The sequence below is a fragment of the Staurois parvus genome, unplaced genomic scaffold (assembly GCF_062004578.1).
Source record: "Staurois parvus isolate SC_StPar_1 unplaced genomic scaffold, SC_StPar_1.0 ptg000950l, whole genome shotgun sequence".
Lineage (NCBI taxonomy): Eukaryota > Metazoa > Chordata > Amphibia > Anura > Ranidae > Staurois > Staurois parvus.
Genome location: NW_028318746.1, coordinates 1 through 21,025, shown reverse-complemented (window position 1 = coordinate 21,025; position 21,025 = coordinate 1). Strand labels below are relative to the sequence as shown.

The following is a 21,025-nucleotide window of genomic DNA, read 5'->3' as shown; positions in this document are numbered from 1 at the left end:
ATTTTCGAGAAATAGGAAGAGAGAGAAAACTTCTAAAAGACCATTTGTTACATGAAACTAAATGAAAAGCAGTATGTAAATAAGTTAGCCGATCTGATTGATTAGTGAGTTCCTGTGACCATGCAGAGAGTCTGAAGGTATGGAGTCTCTCTCAGCAGGGAGTACAGAATTCCTTGAATTTTGTACCAGGATGGCCAGATGTTGGCACTGACAGACTGTAGCTGAGATCTTTGGCTGCATTAAAAGTTTCAGATAACAAAGAGTGTCAGATTGTTCAGAGCTTGCTTCAGTGATGGACAGAGCAGCTCATGGTGCAGGTATCCTTAGCAGGAGAATAGAAAATGCATGGAACTGCGGAGACAGACTTTGGACTATTTTAGTGCACTGTATCCTGCTTTGATCATTTGGGCCCCCAGGGATCCCAGATTCATACATGGGGGCTACCTTTATACACTTTTGTTGTCCACCATTGCAGTACATTGTTGTGGTATGCTGCCCACGTATGAATCTATATGCGTCCGGACGTGGTCGTTTTAATCTATGTATGTCTGTCTAGTCTGTTTGTTCTATTCATGTCCTTCATGTGTTGAACTTACAATGCAAGTTGTTTGAACCAACGCTGGAGTCTCACTTAAAATTGAGCAATAAAAACTAGTGTTTTATGTTACTTGATATTAAGGTGTATTCCTCATTGAGCCCAGCTTAGGAAATACCTGTCACCAATAGTAACCACTGTTTCCCACCTTTGGTCAGTTTGCTTTTTGTGTACCAGACTGTGGCCTGCTACTCACTGTGCAGGGATTGTTGCCCTATGACTCTAGACCAGAGGTGAGCAAACTTTTTGACTTGAGGGCCGCAATGGGTTCATATATTGGACCCGGGGGCCGGACCAAGAGTAGATGAATGATGTGTATGTGTCATCCATAGTAAGTATAGTAATATTCCCCCATAGTAATTAATCCCCCATATAGTAATTCATCCCCCATAGTAATTAATCCCCCATAAAGTAATTCATCCCCCATATAGTAATTCATCCCCCATAGTAATTCATCCCCCATATAGTAATTCATCCCCCATATAGTAATTCATCCCCCATATAGTAATTCATCCCCCATAGTAATTCATCCCCCATATAGTAATTCATCCCCCACATAGTAATTCATCCCCCACATAGTAATTCATCCCCCCTATAGTAATTCATCCCCCCTATAGTAATTCATCCCCCATATAGTAATTCATCCCCCATAGTAATTCATCCCCCATATAGTAATTCATCCCCCATATAGTAATTCACCCCCCTATAGTAATTCATCCCCCATATTAAGTCCCCCCTGTGTCAATTCACTTACCTTTGCTCCGCGCATTCCTCTCGCCGTGTTCCCGTGCCGCTCCGGTGTAGCATGAAAATCTGTCTCCTATGAGGATCTGTCCCCCTCGACGTATCTGCGCATGTGCCAGTTTCAGGCATTAGCAGCCGATCGGCGATCTCCGGCACATGCGCAGATACGTCGAGGGGGACAGATCCTCATAGGAGACAGATTTTCATGCTACACCGGTCTTCAGGGCGGACTGTGAGAGGAGCCTAGCGGGAGCCTAGCTCCGCGGGCCAGATTAAAAGGTCCGCCGGGCCGTATGCGGCCCGCGGGCCGTAGTTTGCCCATTGCTGCTCTAGACCAAGTCCTTGCTGTACTAGATTGCTGCCCTGTGCCTCTGGACTTATCCCTTGATGTGCCCTATTGCCACCCTCTTATATTTCTGCATGCCCCTCATGGTGTTGGAATTATTGCCCTGTGGCCTTACCCTTATCTGACTCCCTGTTTTTTCAACCCCACCCGCAAAATAAAGAACCTCTTGGTCAGGGGCCCTAAAACCCCTCATGGTCTCCGTGTGTGTTCTGTTCCACCCACATCACCAACACACTAGCATAGTGTAAAGGATAGGTTCACCTTTGGCAACATGCTACATATTCCACCCGTGTTTTGGGTGGAACATACATCATGTTCTCACTGTCAGAGCCGCTGCCCGCTTTGCTGCATAGTGTGACAGATAGTGGCGGGATCTTCTCCCCTGCTAGCTGTCATGGTTTAAAAAAAAAAAAAATGCAGCAATGCACAGCTCTGCTCGCCTGGCCACATCATTCATTAATAGAATTCTATGACTGTGAAACGAAAAGTCCCTGACTGTCTATGGAGCTGTTGGCTTGTAGTTCTCGATGAACTACCATAGTGCTGGGGTAGTTCATTCTCTTCCTGTCAGTGTGTATCTCCTTGCCTATATGAGGTACAAGCACACAGATACACTGACAGGTCTGCAGGAAATGCTTTCTAGGCTCCCAGTAAAAAAATAATAAATGCACACTTTTTTACCTGCAAAAAGATGCTCATTTAATATTTTTTTTTTTAAAAAAAAAAGGTGAACTTATCCTTTAAACTTGCAAGAAGGACTCTTTTTTTTTTTTTGTTAACTTTACTACCGCTATAAGCTGTTTGAAGAGCGTTTCTGAAAGAGCTTCAACGCTCAACATCAAGATTGCCCATTATATTAATTGTCTGTTCATACCCGACCATTATGTTGCTTGAAGCTTGTTGCTCAAAGCTTCAAAAAGTATCCGAGCTTCTTTGAGGTAGAGTTGTGCATTCTCAGTCCCATGACATGACAACAACAGTTTGAGATACTTCTGAGATCATTCAGAACAACAACTGTGTGGGTTTTGCAATCCCGTGGACTTCTATGGAAATGCAAATCCTGCTTCAGGTGAACTAGTGCCCATTGGCACAAGCCACTGAACTCGGTCTTTATTCATCCCAGCAAGATTGCCAGCACAGCTTTAAAGTGGAATTGAAATGCACCTATAAATCACACAGGAACTAAGCGGTAACATACCAAAATTTATACAGGAACACATCAGTTTAAATAGTGAGGATAAAGAAAGATGAGGAAGAAACAAGAAGGAAGAGGGAGTGTTGAGGGCAATCAGGGTAACACCCCCAGACCTCATTCCTCTACCGATAAATAATGTGGAAGGGGAATAGTTTTGTGTTAGGGAGAAATCCCACTTTATGTTTGAACATAATATAAATTCTTATTTATGGATGCAAATGAGCTTTTAGGTATATTTTGTAATTGCGTGTACATGGGTAATCCATATTCTATTTACTGTAAACAGAGTATTTCTTCCAATTGGTTCCTTTCTTTCAGATCAATTTCCAGTAGTGCAGGTAACTGGAAAGAACACTGTCAACATAACTTAGCCTTAAAAAACCACCACGGCCTCCTGTATCCTCCTATAAACCATTAGTAAACCTGTCCCCACCACACATGCCCGACCTGATCTGCACATTGTAGGATGCCAGAAGAGCAAACATTATCTGATGTGTTACAGGACAATAACACAGCCAGTGCCAACACCTGCCTCTTCCTGCCACCTCCTTTTAGCAGCTTCTTCCAATTGCCTCCTCCTCTCTTCTTCTTGCTTCCTCCTCTCCTCTGCCTGCTCAGCCTGTGTGCGCTGCTCCTTTAGGATCTGCAGTTCCTGTGACAGCTGCCGTAAGGCCTCCTCCTTTTCTTGGGCATCAGCTACCGCCAGTTCCAGCTTGCGGATCTCTCGTATCTGATGGGCAATAATTTCAAGTGCTCGGGTTTCAGATGGTGGGGCATCAATAGACTGATAATCCAGGGTCCTGTCATAAATGAGAACACATCAGTAGGCACAGCATGTGTCAGCCTTTGAAATGTTGGACTTTGTGCAATGAATGTAGCTCTAATACATCTGTGGAACACTTACTGATCAATGCCCATACAAAATGCATCAAACAAGTGTGAATATGCATGTTTAATTTTTACAGTGCCAAGTTAACAGAAGAACAAAGGACAGCAGCTTGCAAAGGTTTGTGTAACATATCTAGCAGTTCTGTAGCTGCAGCACCCAATGTAAACATGCCATGGGGTTACTAGCTTAACTGCCTTACAACAGTACCATCACTGAGTAAATAATTGTATTACATTTCTGACTGCTGTTGATACCTTGCTTGCATAAGAAATTTGAATTTTAAGAACAATGAGAGCTATTTCTATCCAAAATAAACATACGTTAGCACATTTGCATTCTGAAACACAAAAAAATCTTGTTGATATACTATTTATTGTGTCCCCAAGTTTGATTTTTGTTCCACCAAGGAAAAAAAAAAAAACAAACTCTGCCATAAAAGTGATACTAAAGCTTTGTTTCCAATTTTTTTTTAAACTAACAAACATGTCATACTTACCTGCTCTGTGCACTGGTTTTGCACACAGCTGCCCCAATCCTCCTCTTCTCTGGGCCCCTCTGGCACTACTTGCTCCTCCACCTCGAGCAGTGCCCCCAAAGAAAGCCACTTGCTCTGGGGGCACCACTGCGTCCATAAGACATAGAGCCATGTCTCAGCCCTGCCCTCTTGCTCTTGCAGAGGGGGCTCAGGTAAGGATTGGGGGGCAATGTATACTGAAGGTTTTTTACCTCCATGCTAGAATGCATGAAGGTAAAAAACCTTGAGCTTTTAGAAACAAGTTAAGCACAATGAAAAGGAGGGGACTGCCAGAGACAAGAGTGTCAGATCCTGAATAGCCGAGAAACAACTTCCCCTTTGCAATCAAAAGTAAAATAACTAGTTTTATTCTGTGGCTTCAACTACTCTTTTCTTTTTAAAGACCTCCATATAAACATAAAAAAAATTACAACATTAAAAGATGAATTCCAGGTATGGCAATTTTTACATAGTTACACTGGTCCAGCATGGACTGATATACAGTGATGGAAATAAGTATTTGATCCCCTGCTGATTTTGAACGTTTGCCCACTCACAAAGAAATGATCAGTCTAAAAATCATGTGAAGGCTACAAATGCTGATCTCTCTCTGACAGTTCTAATTCTCTAGATGTCATGCTGATCTCTCTCTCACAGTTCTAATTCACTAGATGTCATGCTGATTCTTTGACTCCATGCTGATCATTGACTTAAAATAAATAGGCAATTAAAGAGTGCATACAGTAGTTCTGCTAAAAAGAACAGCATCAGAACTAAGCAATAAACAGTTGAAAGCAGTCAGAAATGTCAACTTACAGAATTCTCTCACAACAGGTGTCAATTAAAGTGGAAATTCAGAGAAAAAACAAAAACAATTTAACCCTTGCGGTATGTCCCCCTCTGCTCTGCAAGGGTTGAGTGCTTATTTTGTTTAGCAGTAGAGCAATAAGCAGAAATACTTACCTTTCCCCCAGAAGCTTGTAGTCTTCCCTGCTATCTGCTGCCCTGGGATGTTGGCAGGGCCCCTGATAACCTCATATCTTCTCAAAGAGGCTGTAACCAGTAAGCCCCGGTTCACATATATGCGGCAGTGCGGGCCGCGTTTTGCACAGGAACGAGAGCCCATTCATTTGAATGGATGCCAGTGACACGCAGGGAAAAAGTCCCTGCACTTCTTTGGAAAATGCAGCCTGTATGGGAACCTCGGTTCCCAGTACGTTTGTGTTTTCCAGTGCGGGCGGCGTGCTATTAGAAGTAATGGCACCTGCCCGCGGGTCCGCATTCCTCTGTGCAGGTGGTGCAGCTGCACAAATTTTCGTGCGGATCCACAGCGGCACCACCCACACAGATGTGAACCTAGCTTTAAGTAGCAGAGAGAAGTGGATTTGGGGACCAAGTGCAGTGGGTAAAAAGCTTACCAGAAAGAGAAATAGGGTAGTTATTTCTGCTCAAATCTCTACCACTAGACAAAACAAGCATTTAACCATTGCAGTGCAGAGAAAGACTTAGTGCATGGGTTAATTTTTGTTTTCCCTGGAGTTCTGCTTTAAAGGATAAGTTCACTTTTTGCACAAAAATAATAAATTAAAATTTTTTTGCAGGTAAAAAATATGCAGTTATTATTTAGGTCTGCAGGAGCCTGTAAAGCATTGCACCAGTGATCAGTAGATCATTGGTGCCATGCAGGTCTCTTGCAAATCTGTCAGTATTTCTGCTTGCCCATACGGGATGTACGAGCAAGCAGATATACTGACAGGAAGATTCAATGAACTACCATGGCGCTACACAGCTTCATGATAGTTCACTGAAAACTACAGGCCGACGGCCACTAAGGCTGTCAGGACTTGTAGTGTATTCATTCACGGAACTCTGAGAATGAATGACGCGGCCATGTGGGCGGAGCACCGCATGGCCTCACTGTTTTTAAACTTGACAGATAGTACAGGGGAACTTCTCCCCATACTTCTGTCAGTGGGGGGGGGGGGGAGAGTAGCTGATGGCGGCTGCAGCTTTGGGAGCATGTTACATGTTTCACCCTAAAAATCGGTGGAACATGTGACATGTTCTCAAAGGTGAACTTACTCTTTAAAGTATCCATAAAGATGAACACAGCAAAGATATTTTATCAATTAACCGGTCATACCTGGCTCGTGGTCCATCTCTTCTGTCTTGCAGTATCTTTAGTGCCTCATTTTCCTGTTTCAGTTTTTCCAGCTCTTTTTTCAGCTCTTCCCAGGGCAGGGATTCGGCTGGTGGTGCTGGGTTGGATGCTGAAGGGACAGGAGCCAACCCTGGTCTCCGCGTTTCAAAGTGTGAAGGCGGGATCAGCCCAGTATGACCTGGAAATGAAAATTTCACCTTACAAAGGTTAAAAAAGCTAATTAAAAAGGTGGACCATTTTCTGCAATACAGGCAGCCTCAACATCCATAAGAAAATAGGGTTAACAGATGAAAAGTGATATCTAACCCATCAATGATAATTGCTTCTCTCACTTACCCATCCCTGTGGGAGGCAAGAACAAAGAAGCCGGATTAAGCCCTCTCTTCTCCATTACTCTTCAAAATAATAGACTTGATTAGAATTTGTTTTCATCAGCAGGCAATACAGACATCAGCTCCATACAAGGCTGGAAAGAAGCATACTAGAAGCTGTTTGAAGAAGCATCGGAAACGCCTTGTATGGTATATCTTGTATTAGATAAAACCATCACCCCACTCATGTAACAAACCACAATATCACCTAACAGCCCCTTAACTATCGAGTCAACAGGTTTTTTTTTAACTGGTTTAGACCAGATTTTTTTTTTATTATTCAAATATACTACTTCTCTATTTTGTATGTATCAATGCACTACAACGCACTGCTGGAAACCCTCTGCAGTGTAGTGCCCTTTGTTAAAATTAGCAGAGCCATGTCCGATTTTTCATCTGTTAATCACCCATTCAACGTGAAAGGGCTGCCTTTAAACTAAAACTAATTTTTCCACCTTACTAGCCATTTCCCCACCTTACCTTGTGAAAGCCGATATATCCACCTAAGTCCCTCACCTTCCAGAGGGGGGAGGGGGCAAATGGAGTTCAAGATTGCCAGTACTCTACCATCCTCATGTGATTATGTTATCCTTTTTTCAGGATCATGATAGTACGCTGGTGTTTGACATCCAATAGGTACTGTACATGCCATGTAGGCACTAAAGGGGACACCTGATTAAAAAAACCCAAGCAGGAAGTAAACAGGAGAGAAGACTCAGGCTGTGACCATGGCTCAAAGGAAGAAAAAAAGGATATTTACAGAGGGGTTATTTTTAAAGGATATGTTCATCTATAGAACATGTTACATGTTCCACCCGTATTTATGGGGAACATGTAACAGGTCCCCACCCCCTCCCTGTGACAGCGGGCGGGGGATCTTCTTCCTGCACCTGCTGCCAGAATTTTAAAACAGCGAAGCCGTGTAGGGCTCCGTCCACGCGATTGTGTCAATCATTCAGATTTCTGTGAATGAATGAACTACATCTACCGCTGAATTCTGTGTCTGATTACTTGTAGTTCTCAACTGGACTGTGAGGGCGCTGGTGAGGGCTTTCGTAGTTCATTTATTCTTCCTTCCAATCAGTAACTGCCTGCCCGTACAAGGTACAAGCAAGACAGCTTACAGAGTTTCTACAGGATCCAGGCATTGCACCCGCAATCTGCTGATTGTGGGTGCAATTCCTTACAGGCTACAGTGTAAAATAAAAATAAAATATGTGCAATAATAATTTTTTTGTAAAATGCAAACTTAGTCTTTAAATACAGTGATCAGATAGGTGGTGAGGGCATGGGGTGAAATATTTTCCACAGTGAGGCTCTAAAGCAGGGGTCCTCAAACTACGGCCAGCCAAGGACATTTATCCGTCCCGCCGGGGGCAGGGGCGTATCTGCCGAGAGGCATGGGACTAGGGTTTGGCAGGTCAGGAGAGCTCGGGCGGGAGTCAGGAGGGCGGGATCAGCAATTCTAGAACAGGGGAAGGTGGGCTCAGCTTATAAACCCGCACCACTCACCTGGCCTCTCTGCAGCCAACCGGCCATCTATTCTGATCAGTGCATGCAACCGTCATGGCCTGAGAGTGGAGCCTAGAGCTGATCATGAAGAGGGGGAGCAAGAGAGGAGACTCCATCGCTGCATGTCGGGTATCACAGCCATGGACCCTAGATGAGTGCAATAGATGATCGATCGCCTCCCTCTTTCTTCCCCCTCCTCATTCCCTCCCCGCTCCTCCTCTCTCTCTCCCCCTCACCCTCTCTCTCTTTACATTGTACACAGATCTGACCCACAAGGTGTCCTGCATTTACCGTATATTTCGCTCCATAAGACCCACTTGGGGGGAAATGTCTGTGCGTCTTATGGAGCGGCCAGCCCAGTATTCCCGCCGCCATTGTATGTCGGCAGTCTCTGGTCATCTCCTGTACTGTGTCCGCATTTGTTCATAGTTTGTTTTTTTTTTTAAATATAGTCCGGCCCTCCAACGGTCTGAGGGACAGTGAACTGGCCCCGTTTAAAAAGTTTGAGAACCGCTGCTCTAAAGCAACACACTGGATAGGTGAGAAGAGAGCCCAAAAGAGTGCGTATGCACGTTTTTATACAGCAGAAAAAAATTAATCCATACAGACATGTTAAAGTATAACTAAAGGCAATTCTTTTATTTTTTTGTTTTGGATAGAGTGGAGATGGATTAGAACATGTCAGGTTTGTATTGCTGCCTGTGCCCGTTAGGGAGATTCCCCCTGTCCAATTACCATTTTTACCATTGTCACCAGGAATAAAAGTGAAAGAATATCCCAAATTTTGGGTTGTCAACAGAACAGGAATAGGGGGAAATATTTCAGTGGGGATGCTAGTTCCGGTGACACTTTGAAGGATTTCCACTGTTTTGGCTATGAGACAGGAAGTGAAGGGAACTCTCCCTATTGGGACACATATGGCAACCCCCCCCCCCAAAAAAAAAATAAAAACACAGGGATTACAACCCCCCTTACACTATCCAAAATTAAAAACAAGTTTTTTTCCACTGTTCCACTTTTTAACAGAAACAATTTTATTTTTGTAAGAATATATGACAAATATAATGTTACATACCTTCAGCTCAGCTTTAATCATATAGTAACATGATGGTAACAGCTTATTAATAAATGCCTCATTTGCTATCCGTGTGTAGCTGATCTATGAAAACATTAAGGGACTTTTTCGTTTTCCTGTAACAAGACACAACATTTTACTGCATGACAATGCATTTTAAGTTGAAATCACATTTTTGTTTTTACTATGTGGCTGGTTCACATCTATGTGCTGCAATTTGATGTGCTCCTACAGGGGAATTAACAGGGCCATTTGCACCTATGTGTGCTTGTAGGTGTAAATTTTGCAGTGGTGCAATTTTAGCCCATTCAAAATAAATGGGCTGAAATCGCACTGCACAGAACCACGATACTTGTCTGTTAATTCGCCAGATTTATTTATTGAGATATATATATATATATATATATAATAAATCCGGTGAATTAACAGACAAGTACCCAGAACCACATGTAAATCACAGTGTTCCTGTGTGATTCACATGAGGGCATGGTATGGACTTGCCCTTAACTAAACTGATCGATTTAATGGTTTCAAAAACTGTTACATTTTGCTTTCACATTTGCTTTTGTGCTCTCAACCAAACTGTCAAACCATCAAATGGTTGGTGTCATACCTGATCACACAGGCAGCACCATGGCAGTTGGAGGTCAGAGGATAAGATGGCAGCTTCCTTGGATGAAAAGGATAGGGTTTAGTTCTACTTTTAATCACTGGTCACACCGCTGCGATTTGCGTGCAATTTCAAAGAGATTTCAGGTGTGATTTCTGAAGACTTTATTGCTACTTGTGAAGATTTTGAAAGATTTCTTGCAATTTGCTGTGCGATTTCCATTATATTTTATGTATGTGAAATCTCAACAAAACTGCAGAAAAAGTAATGCAAGAACTACTTTAGAAATTGCACTGCAGCAAACCGAAAAATGTTAAGACACTGACATTCACATTCGTTAGATGGAATTTCAATTCCCAAATTGCACCGGTATGACCAGGCATGCCCGGTCACACCGGTGCGATTTGCCAATTGAAATCGCACCTGAAATCGCATCTAATGAATGTCAGTGTCTTTAACATGTGCGATTTCTAAAGTAGTTCTTGCATTACTTTTTTTCTGCAGTTTTGTTGCGATTTCACATACATAGAATATAATGGAAATTGCACAGCAAACTGCAAGAAATCGTTCAACATCTTCACAAGTAGCAATAAAGTCTTCAGAAATTGCACACAAATCGCAGCAGTGTGACCGGTGACTAAGGGCTTGTTAACACCATGGTGCAGAGATGTCAGTTTTTCTGCACGTGCTCTGCAAGGGCACAAGGAAATCAATTGTTCTCTATGTACCCTGTTCACACCACAACTCTGGTATGACATGCAGATTTTCTCTGCTCAAGAATCTGCAAGGTATAGAAAACTAACTGAAGCTCCCATGAAAACTGATGTCTCTGCAAATGAAATCTGCCTGTCAGTTTCCATGTACATATGGGGTTTTATTAAATCTGTCCAATAGGAGCAGAATGAAAAAAAAAAATGTTTGATTCTGCCAGAAATCCTGTGAGCGGATAACTGCCCATGCTGCACCCTTATTAGTTCCTAGTTATGTGCAAGGACTACCAAACCCTTCCTATTATGGAGTAGAGAGGGAGGCATTTGTAGTCCTACCTGAGGCTAGGTTCACGTATGTGCGGGTGGTGAGGCTGCGGATCCACACGAAAATCTGTGCAGCCGCATCACCCGCACAGAGGAATGCAGACCCACAGGCAGGTGCCATTAGTTCTAATGGCACGCCGCCCGCACTGGAAAATGCAACTGTACTTGGAACCGAGGTTCTCGTGGGGCTGCGTTTTCAGAAGTGCAGGGACTTTTTCCCTGTGTGTCCAGGGGCACAGGTGTCCATTCAAATGAATGGGTTCTTGTGCCTGCAAAAAACATGGCCCGCATATATGTGAACCAGGGGTTAGGGTGACAACACTCCTCCATAGCTACAAGACAGCAAATCAGCATTGTCATCAGAGAACAAGAAGTATGTAACCCCAGGTTAAAAAAAAAAAAAAATGCTGGCAGCACATTGAGGCTAGGCTAATATGTGCAGTGTGAAGGTTGGGATCGTGTGCATAATCACACATTCTCCAGACCTGCATGCAAAACATGCCATTATCTTAGGCTAGGTTCACACCTATGCAGGTTAAGTTTGACCCATTTCTGCGTTGCATTTTGCATCTGCTGGGGTTTTTTTGTCTTGTTGCTAGGTAGATTTAAAACGTATCAAAAAGGCAACAAAAAAACACTACATGCTTTTCTGCAGCTTTTCCATTGAAGTCTATAGAACCAAAAACGCAACTTTTTGAGTTAAAAAAAAGTCCGACCCTTTAAAAAAAAAAATGCACTGGGTGAAAACGCAGAGCTGTGAACATGTCCCATAGGAAATCATGTTAAATGGACTGTAGTGCATTTCTGCAAAATGCTGCGGTGTGAACCTAGGGTTAATGGCATCCCCATACAGCAGAAAACGCAGTGTGTTTCACGTGAGACCAAGATGTCGTGGTTACATGAGGCACGTTTTTTAACCGCATGGTGTTGCAGTACCGCAGTACCATGCAGTTTGGTGCAGCATGATTTTTACATGTAGCACCTGTACTTTCTGCATGTTGCTGTGCATTTGGCAGCCTACTGAAATGAATGGACTTTCAAAACTGGAACGCATGCGTTTGAATATGAACCTGCCCTGAGGCCCCATTGACATCCGCACGTTTCAGCAACACGCACTCCCGGAAACGCACGTTGTACTTGCAATGCCATGGTTTCTTACAGCACCTTAAATGAGACATGCATTTTGTCACACCAAAACAAAAGGTACAAATGTGCGCATGAGTTGCGTGCCCAAAAAAGGTGCAGGAGCGATTTTGGCGCACACTGGGCAGCTTACTGAAGTGAAGGGGTTGCCCTAGGCCGCCATGCAAGAAAATGTGCAGGCAACATGACATGCTGGTGTAATTGGGGCCTAGTGGTTGGCTATTGGCAATATATTACAAGCTGGTTTTGGGTTGAGATACAATTTCTCTGTAAAGCAGTGCAGTAACCCATAGCAACCGTCAGTATAGAAAACTGCACTCTGGCCATTCCCAGGACGCTGTCCACTGCCATGCCCAAGGAAGCTGTTGCCCATAGCAACCAATTAAAGCGCTCCACAACTTGGTTGCCAAGGCCAACTGCTCCACTCGTGTCTCAACTTGTTTCTGTTAATGGAGTGCGAATCCTCTCACCTATGGTGTATAATAAAGGGACGGCTGGCTCTTACCTTCCATACGCCCTCCTCTCTGCACATACAGTTACCCTGTCCTGTCTATAACCCTCCCTCCCGTACAATACACAGGCGGCCCACAAGCCCGGGAACTTCACCCGTCATTACACCTCCCTCCCTTAGCAACCGAACCCTCAGGGTGACAACACTGCACTCTCTGCTCGTGTCAATAAAGTTTATTCAGTCAAACGTGTCAACTGAATCGGCGCGCTTGCCGAGTAAATGAAGGGCGTGACTTGACTGATTCGGCCCAATCAAAGCAAGGAGACAAGGCTAGCCAATCACAGTGGAAAGGCATAATTAGGCTGTAGCCTCGCCCCCATGTGATAGGCTCAGGGAAGGGCGTGCTTTTTAGTCCAATCACGCTTTAGGGGGAGTGCTTGATCACCAGAGCCTTTCATAGGGATCGCTTGAGAGTGGGCGGGGTTATGAGGAGAAGGCGTGTGTTAGGCAGGGAAAACGCGCCAAATTTCAAAGGCGCGCTTCCTTCCTTCTGCTTTCCCGCCGCTGCCCCGGCGCCTGCGAGCTCAGGTGTTAGTGGAGGCTCCGTGACCGCAGTGACGTCACGATCGGTGTCGCGTCACCCTCCCAGCCTCAGGTGGGGGGTATTCCGAGGAGCTAGATTGCAGTGGAGTCCCGGAGGGGTTACCTAGGTCAGATCTAGGGTCAAAGTGATACGATTTAGTGACATCTTCGCTTATTAGCCCCACCCACTTTACAGTTGGGGTTCAGGAAGCAGTGATATGAGGTCAAAGTTCATGCTGGGGGTTTGAGGATCATCGGTCAGCTCCAGTGACCAAGGCTTCATCAAGATCAGAGGTTGCAGGAGGTTTTCAGGGTGACCGGTTGTTGGGTAACAGATTATCAGAGCAGGGAGTATCGGGGTCATTCGGGCCATTGAAGTGTCAGCCGGCTGTCATGGTGGGGTCAGAGGCTGCCATGTCCCAGGTCCAGCCCTGCTTCCAGCTGCTGCGGATGTGTTCAGACCTGGGTGCAGTGCCCACCTCCAGTTCCCAAAGTGCATCTTCCCAAGACCTCTACACCTTCCTGCCTGACTCCTCGCGCTGCATCTACCGGCTGGGAGCCCACCATGACCTGTGTGACGTGCCCTTGCCAGGGAAAGCTCGTGTCCAGGCGGAGATCCACGCGGAACGAGAGCCCAGCGGAGAATGGCGAGTCAACCTGGAGAGCTGCACCACCACTGGTGACTATCTTCATGTCTGTCTGTCTTGGCACTTCTTCTGCATCCACTTCCTGTGTTGTCCATTGGCTGATCTGACTCTTTATGTTCTCCACCTTGAAATCTTCTTTGGAAGGATAACTGAAACTTAAGCGGAGCTTTTAAACATGGGGGCCAATCAGAATCCATGTTTACTTAATGTATAGCTACAGGGAAACCGCTTTTTTGACAGCGGGGTAATACTGCTGTCAGTTATTTACTAACCGATCTGTGACTGCTGCCAATCTCTTCACTGGCTTTCACTAGTCCAAAATACTAACCTCCAATGTACAAAGGCATCCACAACCCCCCCCTTCCCAAAACTACATCACCAGCCTCATCTGCAGATATCGCACAAACCAGGGGCGGACTGACCATTTGGAAACTCGGGCACTGCCCGAGGGCCCGGGGTCAGTAGGGGGCCCCATGAGATGTCCCTGGTACCTTTTTCATAGGCTTTTTTGAGTTTGGGCAAGGACACAGGGGCCTCATGAGCCCCTATTGCCCGGGGGCCCCATGAGTTGTCAGTCCGCCCCTGGCACAAACCATCCACTCCACTCCTCCCAAGACCTCCTACTCTCCAGTTACCTTGTTACCCCCTCCCATGCTTGCCTCCAGGACTCCTTCAGAGGCTCTTCCATCCTCTGGAACGCCCTACCCCAGTATGTCCTGTCAGCTCCTACCCTGTAAACTCATTTATTCAGGGAAGCCTACCCCACCTCTATCAGATGATCCCCTGCAGCTTTTCCCTTTTGTACCAGCCCCCCCCCCCCCCATCCTTTAGGTTGTAAGCTCCATGAGCAGGGCCTTCCTATTCCTTCTATATTGTAATTGTTCTGTCCCCCTTTATATTGTACAGCACTGTGCAAACTGTTGACGTTATATAAATCCTGTATAATAATAATTTTGGTGATCTGTTTCTCATTATCGAGACTTTGCTTCATTTCCTGTCCCGTTGACAGAGAAAAATGGAAAGGTAAACTGTACTGTACACCATTAACTTCCCCAGTCCCTGCTGTACTTATCTCTGAGTGATGAGCTGTCAGTGCCCATGAAATTCTTGCTCTTGTTCCCCTTCTTGCTGCAGCGTCTCCAGAACTGATCAGAGCAATTCTCTGTGCCAGAGCTGACCAGTCAGAATTGTTCTGACCACTTCCGGAAGCCCTGAAGCAAAAAGGAGAGCAAGGATTTCAAGTCCCCAGAATGCTACACCAGCTGTGTGGGCACTGACCGCTCATCACTCATTGAGGAAAGTACTGGGTAGGCTGTACTGGGGTACTGCAACAAAAAAAGAGGAAAATGGATCTGAAATACCCAGGCAGCTACCTTTTTTTTTTTTTTTTTTTTTTTTTTTTTTTTTTTTTTTTTTTTTAAAAAAAGTGAACTAACCCTTTAAAGTAGTAGTTTTTAAGTGTTTCTAAACCCACAACAGTAAAATCATGCTGTATATGCAGTAAAGCATGCTTGTTATACTCACTGTGGAACCTAAGGGGTTAATCCTTTGCATTGTGTAAAAAGGCTGTTTGATCCTGTCTTCTCTGATCCTCCCCTTTTACTGTTCTCAATCCATCTGCCATAGTACAGAGCAGTAGTGGCAAGTCTGTACATGCATTGTTTGGTGTGTATTGCTAGAGCGTTCAGCACAGTTACCCTGTGCTGATCACATGCAGATGGATCAGTGCTGTCCAGACAGAGGGTCGGGTTATGCAGCCTCATAGGACAGTCGGAGCAGAATGAAAACTCTTCCTACAAGATTAACCAGTGCTCAGCCAGACACTGTTAGAAGTCACAAGGCTGCTATGTACTGCTTACGAGAAAAGGTGTTTAGCAATTTATATTTATTAAAATAATTGCACTTACATGTTGTGTGTACTGTGGGAGACCAGATATAGTGAATGCAGGGTCTGGGGTTTAGTAACAATTTAAAAACAAAATTAAGCTGGAATTAAAGAAAAAAGAATCTGCAAGTAGTTGGCTCCTTATTGTAGAAGTGACTTGCTACTGTGTGTCTCTTCTGCATTAATAAACACTTGCCTGTTCGCAGTCTTCATCTGAATGTACTCTAAACTGCACAGCTCAGCGTGCGTTCCCAGCATACACCACCTGTACTGGAATGACTGACTCCTCTGCACATGCTTAGGATGATGTCCTTTCCCCCACCAGCCAGTCAAGAGGACATAAACTCGGGGTCGTGTCCCCCCCCCCCCCCCCCAGCAGTAGCCAGGGAGAAGATGACAGTGGCCTGTAAGGGATGCAACTGCTGCATTGCTGGAAGGTGGAGGTGAGTATTTTGGGGGATTTAGTTGTGCTTTTATTATATTACAGTTTATCAAACCTTAGATGTGGTGGCTGTTTTAGTTTTCTTTCTTCAATTTTATTTTTCCTGACGATCTGGAAAGTAAGTCCTTCTTTTTTTTTTTTTTTTTTTCTCTCTTCAACATCTTTTACAAGACCGAGCTGTCCAGCAAAAGTGGCAGAGAGGGTTGGGACAACCATTTTAACGTGGAACTAAACCCATCAATTTAACTATTTTAAAAAACCTTTACATTCCCAGCATCTCGGGAATGACAACTGTCCTTGTTTTTGTTTAACTGTTACATTTGCTTGTGCTGTCAGCCATGCTGTCAAACCATTAAATGGCTGGTGTGATCACTGATTACATGTGCAGCAGCATGGCAGTTGGAGATCAAACAGGCTAAAATGGCAGCTTCCTTTGTGGTAAAGGATTGGAGGGATTAGTTCTGCTTTAAAGCAAGACTAAACCAACTGATTTATCGGTTTCTCAAAGCCGTTATGTTCAATGCATGCTATGAATGATAACTGCTGCAGTCACTAATGTGCTTGTGTTGGTCTCAACCAAACCGACATGGTGTCATAGCTGATCACATGTGCAGCATCATAGTAACTGCAGATCAGAGGCTAAGATGACAAGATCCTTGGCTACGATGGATAGATTTAATTTCACTTTAAAGCGGTAGTAAACTCTGCTTTTGAACTTGTACCTACAGGTAGGTCTATAAGAAGTCTTACCTGTAGGTACAGTAAAATATCTCCTAAACTTGGAGTGTTTAGGAGATATTCACATGAGTTGTAGGCGATGACATCACTGGCACATGAGCTCGGAAGGGAGGGTATATTCTTGCCAACCTTTCAGATCTGTGTGCTATGGTTGTGATTCACGTGCGGGAGTGATGTCATCACGGCTGGACCCGTGAACCTGGAAGGAAGATCGGGTGAAGACGGAAGTGATGACAGCATACCACTGGAGGGCTTCGTTTTAAGGGAAGTATGCCATAATGAGCTAGTATGCGATGCATGCTAGCGCAGTCTGTCTTAAACCGCCTGGGGCCCATGGTGTGGGTTTTTTGTTTTGTGGTTTTTCTTTTTGTTTTTTTTTTTGTTTTGTGTGTGTGTTTTTTTGTTTTGTGTTTATAAAGAGCAAGTTTACTACCACTTTAATACTGGCAGGGGTGCTTACAATGGTCCGCTTTTATTCAATAATGAAAAACATTTATTTGAAAAGGGGGAGGGAGGTATCTTGCTTACAAAGTGTTAGATGGCTATCGCTTTATAGTCAGCTGTGCCAGTAAAGAGGGCAAACAGCAAATCACCCTGTGTCAACAAGGCCTTAGATTGACTTTACTATATAGACTGATATAGTAAAGTCACTCTAAGGCCTTGTTGACACAGGGTGATTTGCTGTTTGCCCTCTTTACTGGCACAGGTGCTGCGTGCATCCCTGTGCCTTCATCCCATTTTAGTCTATTGGGACACACAGCTGCACGGACACTACACACAGCCTCTGTATCCCTATACGGCGTGTGGGTCCTTGAACTCGCCCTGTGTGCGTTTTGGGGACCTGCACTTGCACGCAACCACATATCCTATAGGGATACAGCAGCTGTGTCCATGCAACCGCATGTTCCAATAGACTAAAATTGGACGCCAGCATGGAGGTGCACATAGCACTTGTACATCCCTGTGCTGGTAAAAGATGGTCCTGCACGGAGCAAATTGCCCCTTGTGAATGGGGCCTAAATCTTATAGTGCATCTAAAGATACCCTCCCAGACTGACTTATGGTGTCTCCATTGCTCCTTTTATAGAGTGGAGACGCCCTAAGACAGGAAGGTGTGGTGCCAGGTGAAAATAAAGGGGGGGGGGGTTTAAAAAAAAAACAAAACCTAATGCAGTCACATCATTTATAGATTGGTAAGCTGTAATATGTTACATTTTTTTGTTTTGCATTTAATACTGCTATAACAGAAAGTGAGGGGATTCTTCCAATGTGTGTTTTCTTAGGAAGAAGTATAACCATTGCAGGATTCCCCTCTTTCTGTTCTTTGGGCAACCCCAAATTTTTTTATTTCCCAAACCTTTCATTCCCAGTAACATTGGTGATCAGGACAGCCAGAGAGAAAATCTTTACTAATGGGGACATGGCAATAAAAAAAAACCTGACAGGCGTTCCATCACCACTCTATCCAAACCTTGAAAGAAAAGGAAAAAAAGCTCTAAAAAATGCAAAACTTAAAATTTTTTTTCCTCTTTGCGCTGAGCTTAAAAAATGCCTCTAGACTACTTAATGTGCTTGGACACATAGGATAACATTGGTCCAGGCAAAACACTAAACTCCTTTAGGAACAGAGTTGTTTTTAAGCCACGATGGAGCCTCAGTCATGTCCATTCTTTGTGGTCTTTTCTGTCTAAGCCCCCATATATGCCATTCTCTCTCTCTGTCCATATTCTATTTATCACTTTCTTTTGGATCTTCAGTGGTTGATTCACACCTCGGTCTGATCTATTGGCTCTTCTGTCTGAACTGATCTCCAGGTTTGGCGATTTCCAGTAAATCATTGCAAAGAGGAAGTGTATTATCCTTCCCCTGTGAATCAAAATCCATCTTGTATTAGCCAGACCTCAGTAAAGTCTTTATTGGTTACTGTAGGTACTTCAGGTTTTGCTCCTTGCACTGTTTATTGCTCTGTTTAGCCATTTGGGGGAAATTTACTAAAACTAAAGAAGCTGTGCATAGTAAACAATCCGATTCTAACTTCAGCCTGTTCAGTTAAAGTGGGTTGTAAACCATTACATATACTCACTAAAGTGGAAGTGACTAGCCTCAGGTGATACAGAGATGAAACAAATCTTCCTAAATATGTTGTACCTGTTTATCTTTAGCCCTCTCTTCTATACATCTGTTCAAAATTCCCAGATGTGAATTTTCTTAGCTCCAGAATGTAGGGTGTTCCCCATCAAAAGATGACCTGTTTGCTCCTTCATACTGGCTAATACCACAAGCAGTCGTTTTTCATCTTTTTCTACCCACTCTCTATTTTCTGGGATCATCTGAACAACGAAAAAAAACTAGATCTGAGTCATGGAGGGATTATAGACATTTATTGCATGATTAACAACATTTCCAGTGAAAAATGACTGACATATACTGTTGACAGAAGTATCATTCAACCTATCTTATCATTAACGTATTTCATGTACTTGCAATCTACTTTTTTTCTGTTCTCTTTCTTACTATAATATACTTTTCTGAATTGTACTTTTCAAAAGTGCCTTGTTTTTGCTGTAAATATTATTTGAAAATGTGATGTTTTACTGTCTACTTTTATTCAATAAAATCGTTTGTTAACAAAAAAAAAACTAGATCTAGTCTTATGCAGCTTAACCTAGACACCTGTTTTTCTTTTGTTTCCTTTTTTTTCTTTTATTAGGAATTTATGTCAATGAGGTTCAACTCCAGCGGGGACAGCAGATGGAATTGGCAGATGGAGACCTTCTGCGCTTCCAGGAAAAGCCTTCTCCACCCTCCTCTCCATCTCATTCCCCAGACACATACTTCCTGTTCCAGCGGGTTCATGTGAGGCCTTTGGACTTTTCAGCCATCACTTCACCCCGTGCTCGGACAACATTTCCGGGATTCACACCAGTTTTAGGCACACGAAGTCTGGGTGGGGATCGTGGAGGGTCTCCTCACTACACAACTGGAGCCACAGTCATCCTGAACTCTATCGGCAGCATCAGTAAGATGAAGCGGGAGAGGATGCACAGCGGCGGTTTGATAGGAGGAACAGTAGAGCTGGCCAAACCAGCCACTCCAGACCTTCCTCTCCCTTCCCGCACTGGCCTAGAAAGGAGGAGCAGCCGCAGGAAAGCCCAACATCAGGTTCTGTGTGAGCTAGAGGAAGATGAGGAGGATAAACAGATGGAGGAAGGAAAGAGGAAAAGAAAGAGGGGAAGGCAGAAGGAAGATGAGAAGCAAGCTGCCCAACCAATGGATTTTGGCAGGTGGGATAATCAAAGTTTGGCATGTTAAAGTGGGTCTCTAGCCAAAATTCACCAGTGGTCACCACAGCAGTAGGTGAGAGAAAATGGGAACCTCCTGATAACAGCTGGTTTGTCTAACTTTTTCCTGTGTTGCACTGCTTTCAAGGCAAACACAAGAAAAATTGTGCCTTGCACAATTTTTTTGAAAGGTAGCCAGCTTAATGCTGAGTATTATCATCTGTGCATTGTAGTGTGCTATAATGTAAGTATTTTGCAGCGCACTGTAGATGTGTATTCGGGTGCAATTGAAATTAATGAACGCACACACAATGCATGTTTTGTCTCTAAAATTTCTATAGCACATTCTCTTCATTATCTCGAAACCATTAAACCAGGACTAAACCCATTGATTTAACCATTTCCCAAAATTGTTACATTCAAGGCATGTCCTGAATGATGACGGTCACCGTTGCTTGTGCTCTTAAACATCTGTCAAGCAATCAAATGACTGGTGTCATAACCGAGGTGCAGCACTATGGCAAATGCAGATAAAACGGAGACTAAGATGGACATTTCCTTGACAGTAAAAGATAGGAGGGTTTAGTTCTGCGTTATGAACTGCAAAAACATTGGACAACTAAAAAATTAGTTTGAATTGTGCCCACGATTCTATGGCATACTACTATAGCATATACCAGCGAGTCCTCATTTTGTGGCCATGCACGAAAATATAAGTCTAGACAAAGATATATATTCTAGTTTTTGGATGGTGTATGGTAGGACTGGAAGCTCTATCGCGGATCTTTACTGCTATTGTCCTTGTTGAGA

General features: G+C 43.9%; 2 protein-coding genes across 4 annotated transcripts in view; one reads left to right on the top strand and one right to left on the bottom strand.

Moving 5' to 3' along the window:
• Positions 1-12,844, bottom strand: part of CCHCR1 (coiled-coil alpha-helical rod protein 1) — a 47,129-nt gene extending 34,285 nt beyond the window's left edge. For 2 of the 3 annotated variants that reach the window (XM_089656925.1, XM_089656927.1), the window contains exons 1-5: positions 12,695-12,844; positions 9,403-9,518; positions 6,781-6,910; positions 6,427-6,622; positions 3,413-3,680 (exon numbers count right to left, since the gene is read on the bottom strand). In XM_089656925.1, the coding sequence (XP_089513051.1) occupies positions 3,413-3,680; positions 6,427-6,622; positions 6,781-6,835 (519 nt within the window). In that variant the 5' untranslated portion in view covers positions 6,836-6,910; positions 9,403-9,518; positions 12,695-12,844. Of the gene's footprint in view, positions 1-3,412; positions 3,681-6,426; positions 6,623-6,780; positions 7,057-9,402; positions 9,519-12,694 lie in introns of those variants that run through there. The other variant, XM_089656926.1, reaches the window with a different exon arrangement.
• Positions 12,845-13,264: 420 nt separating this feature from the next.
• Positions 13,265-20,218, top strand: LOC149441742 (transcription factor 19-like protein; the record flags this gene model as incomplete). The annotated part of the gene is made up of 2 exons (XM_089656924.1): positions 13,265-13,901; positions 19,645-20,218. Coding segments are annotated over exons 1-2 (860 nt in total), but the record flags the coding sequence as incomplete, so codon positions are not given.
• Positions 20,219-21,025: the final 807 nt, after the last annotated feature.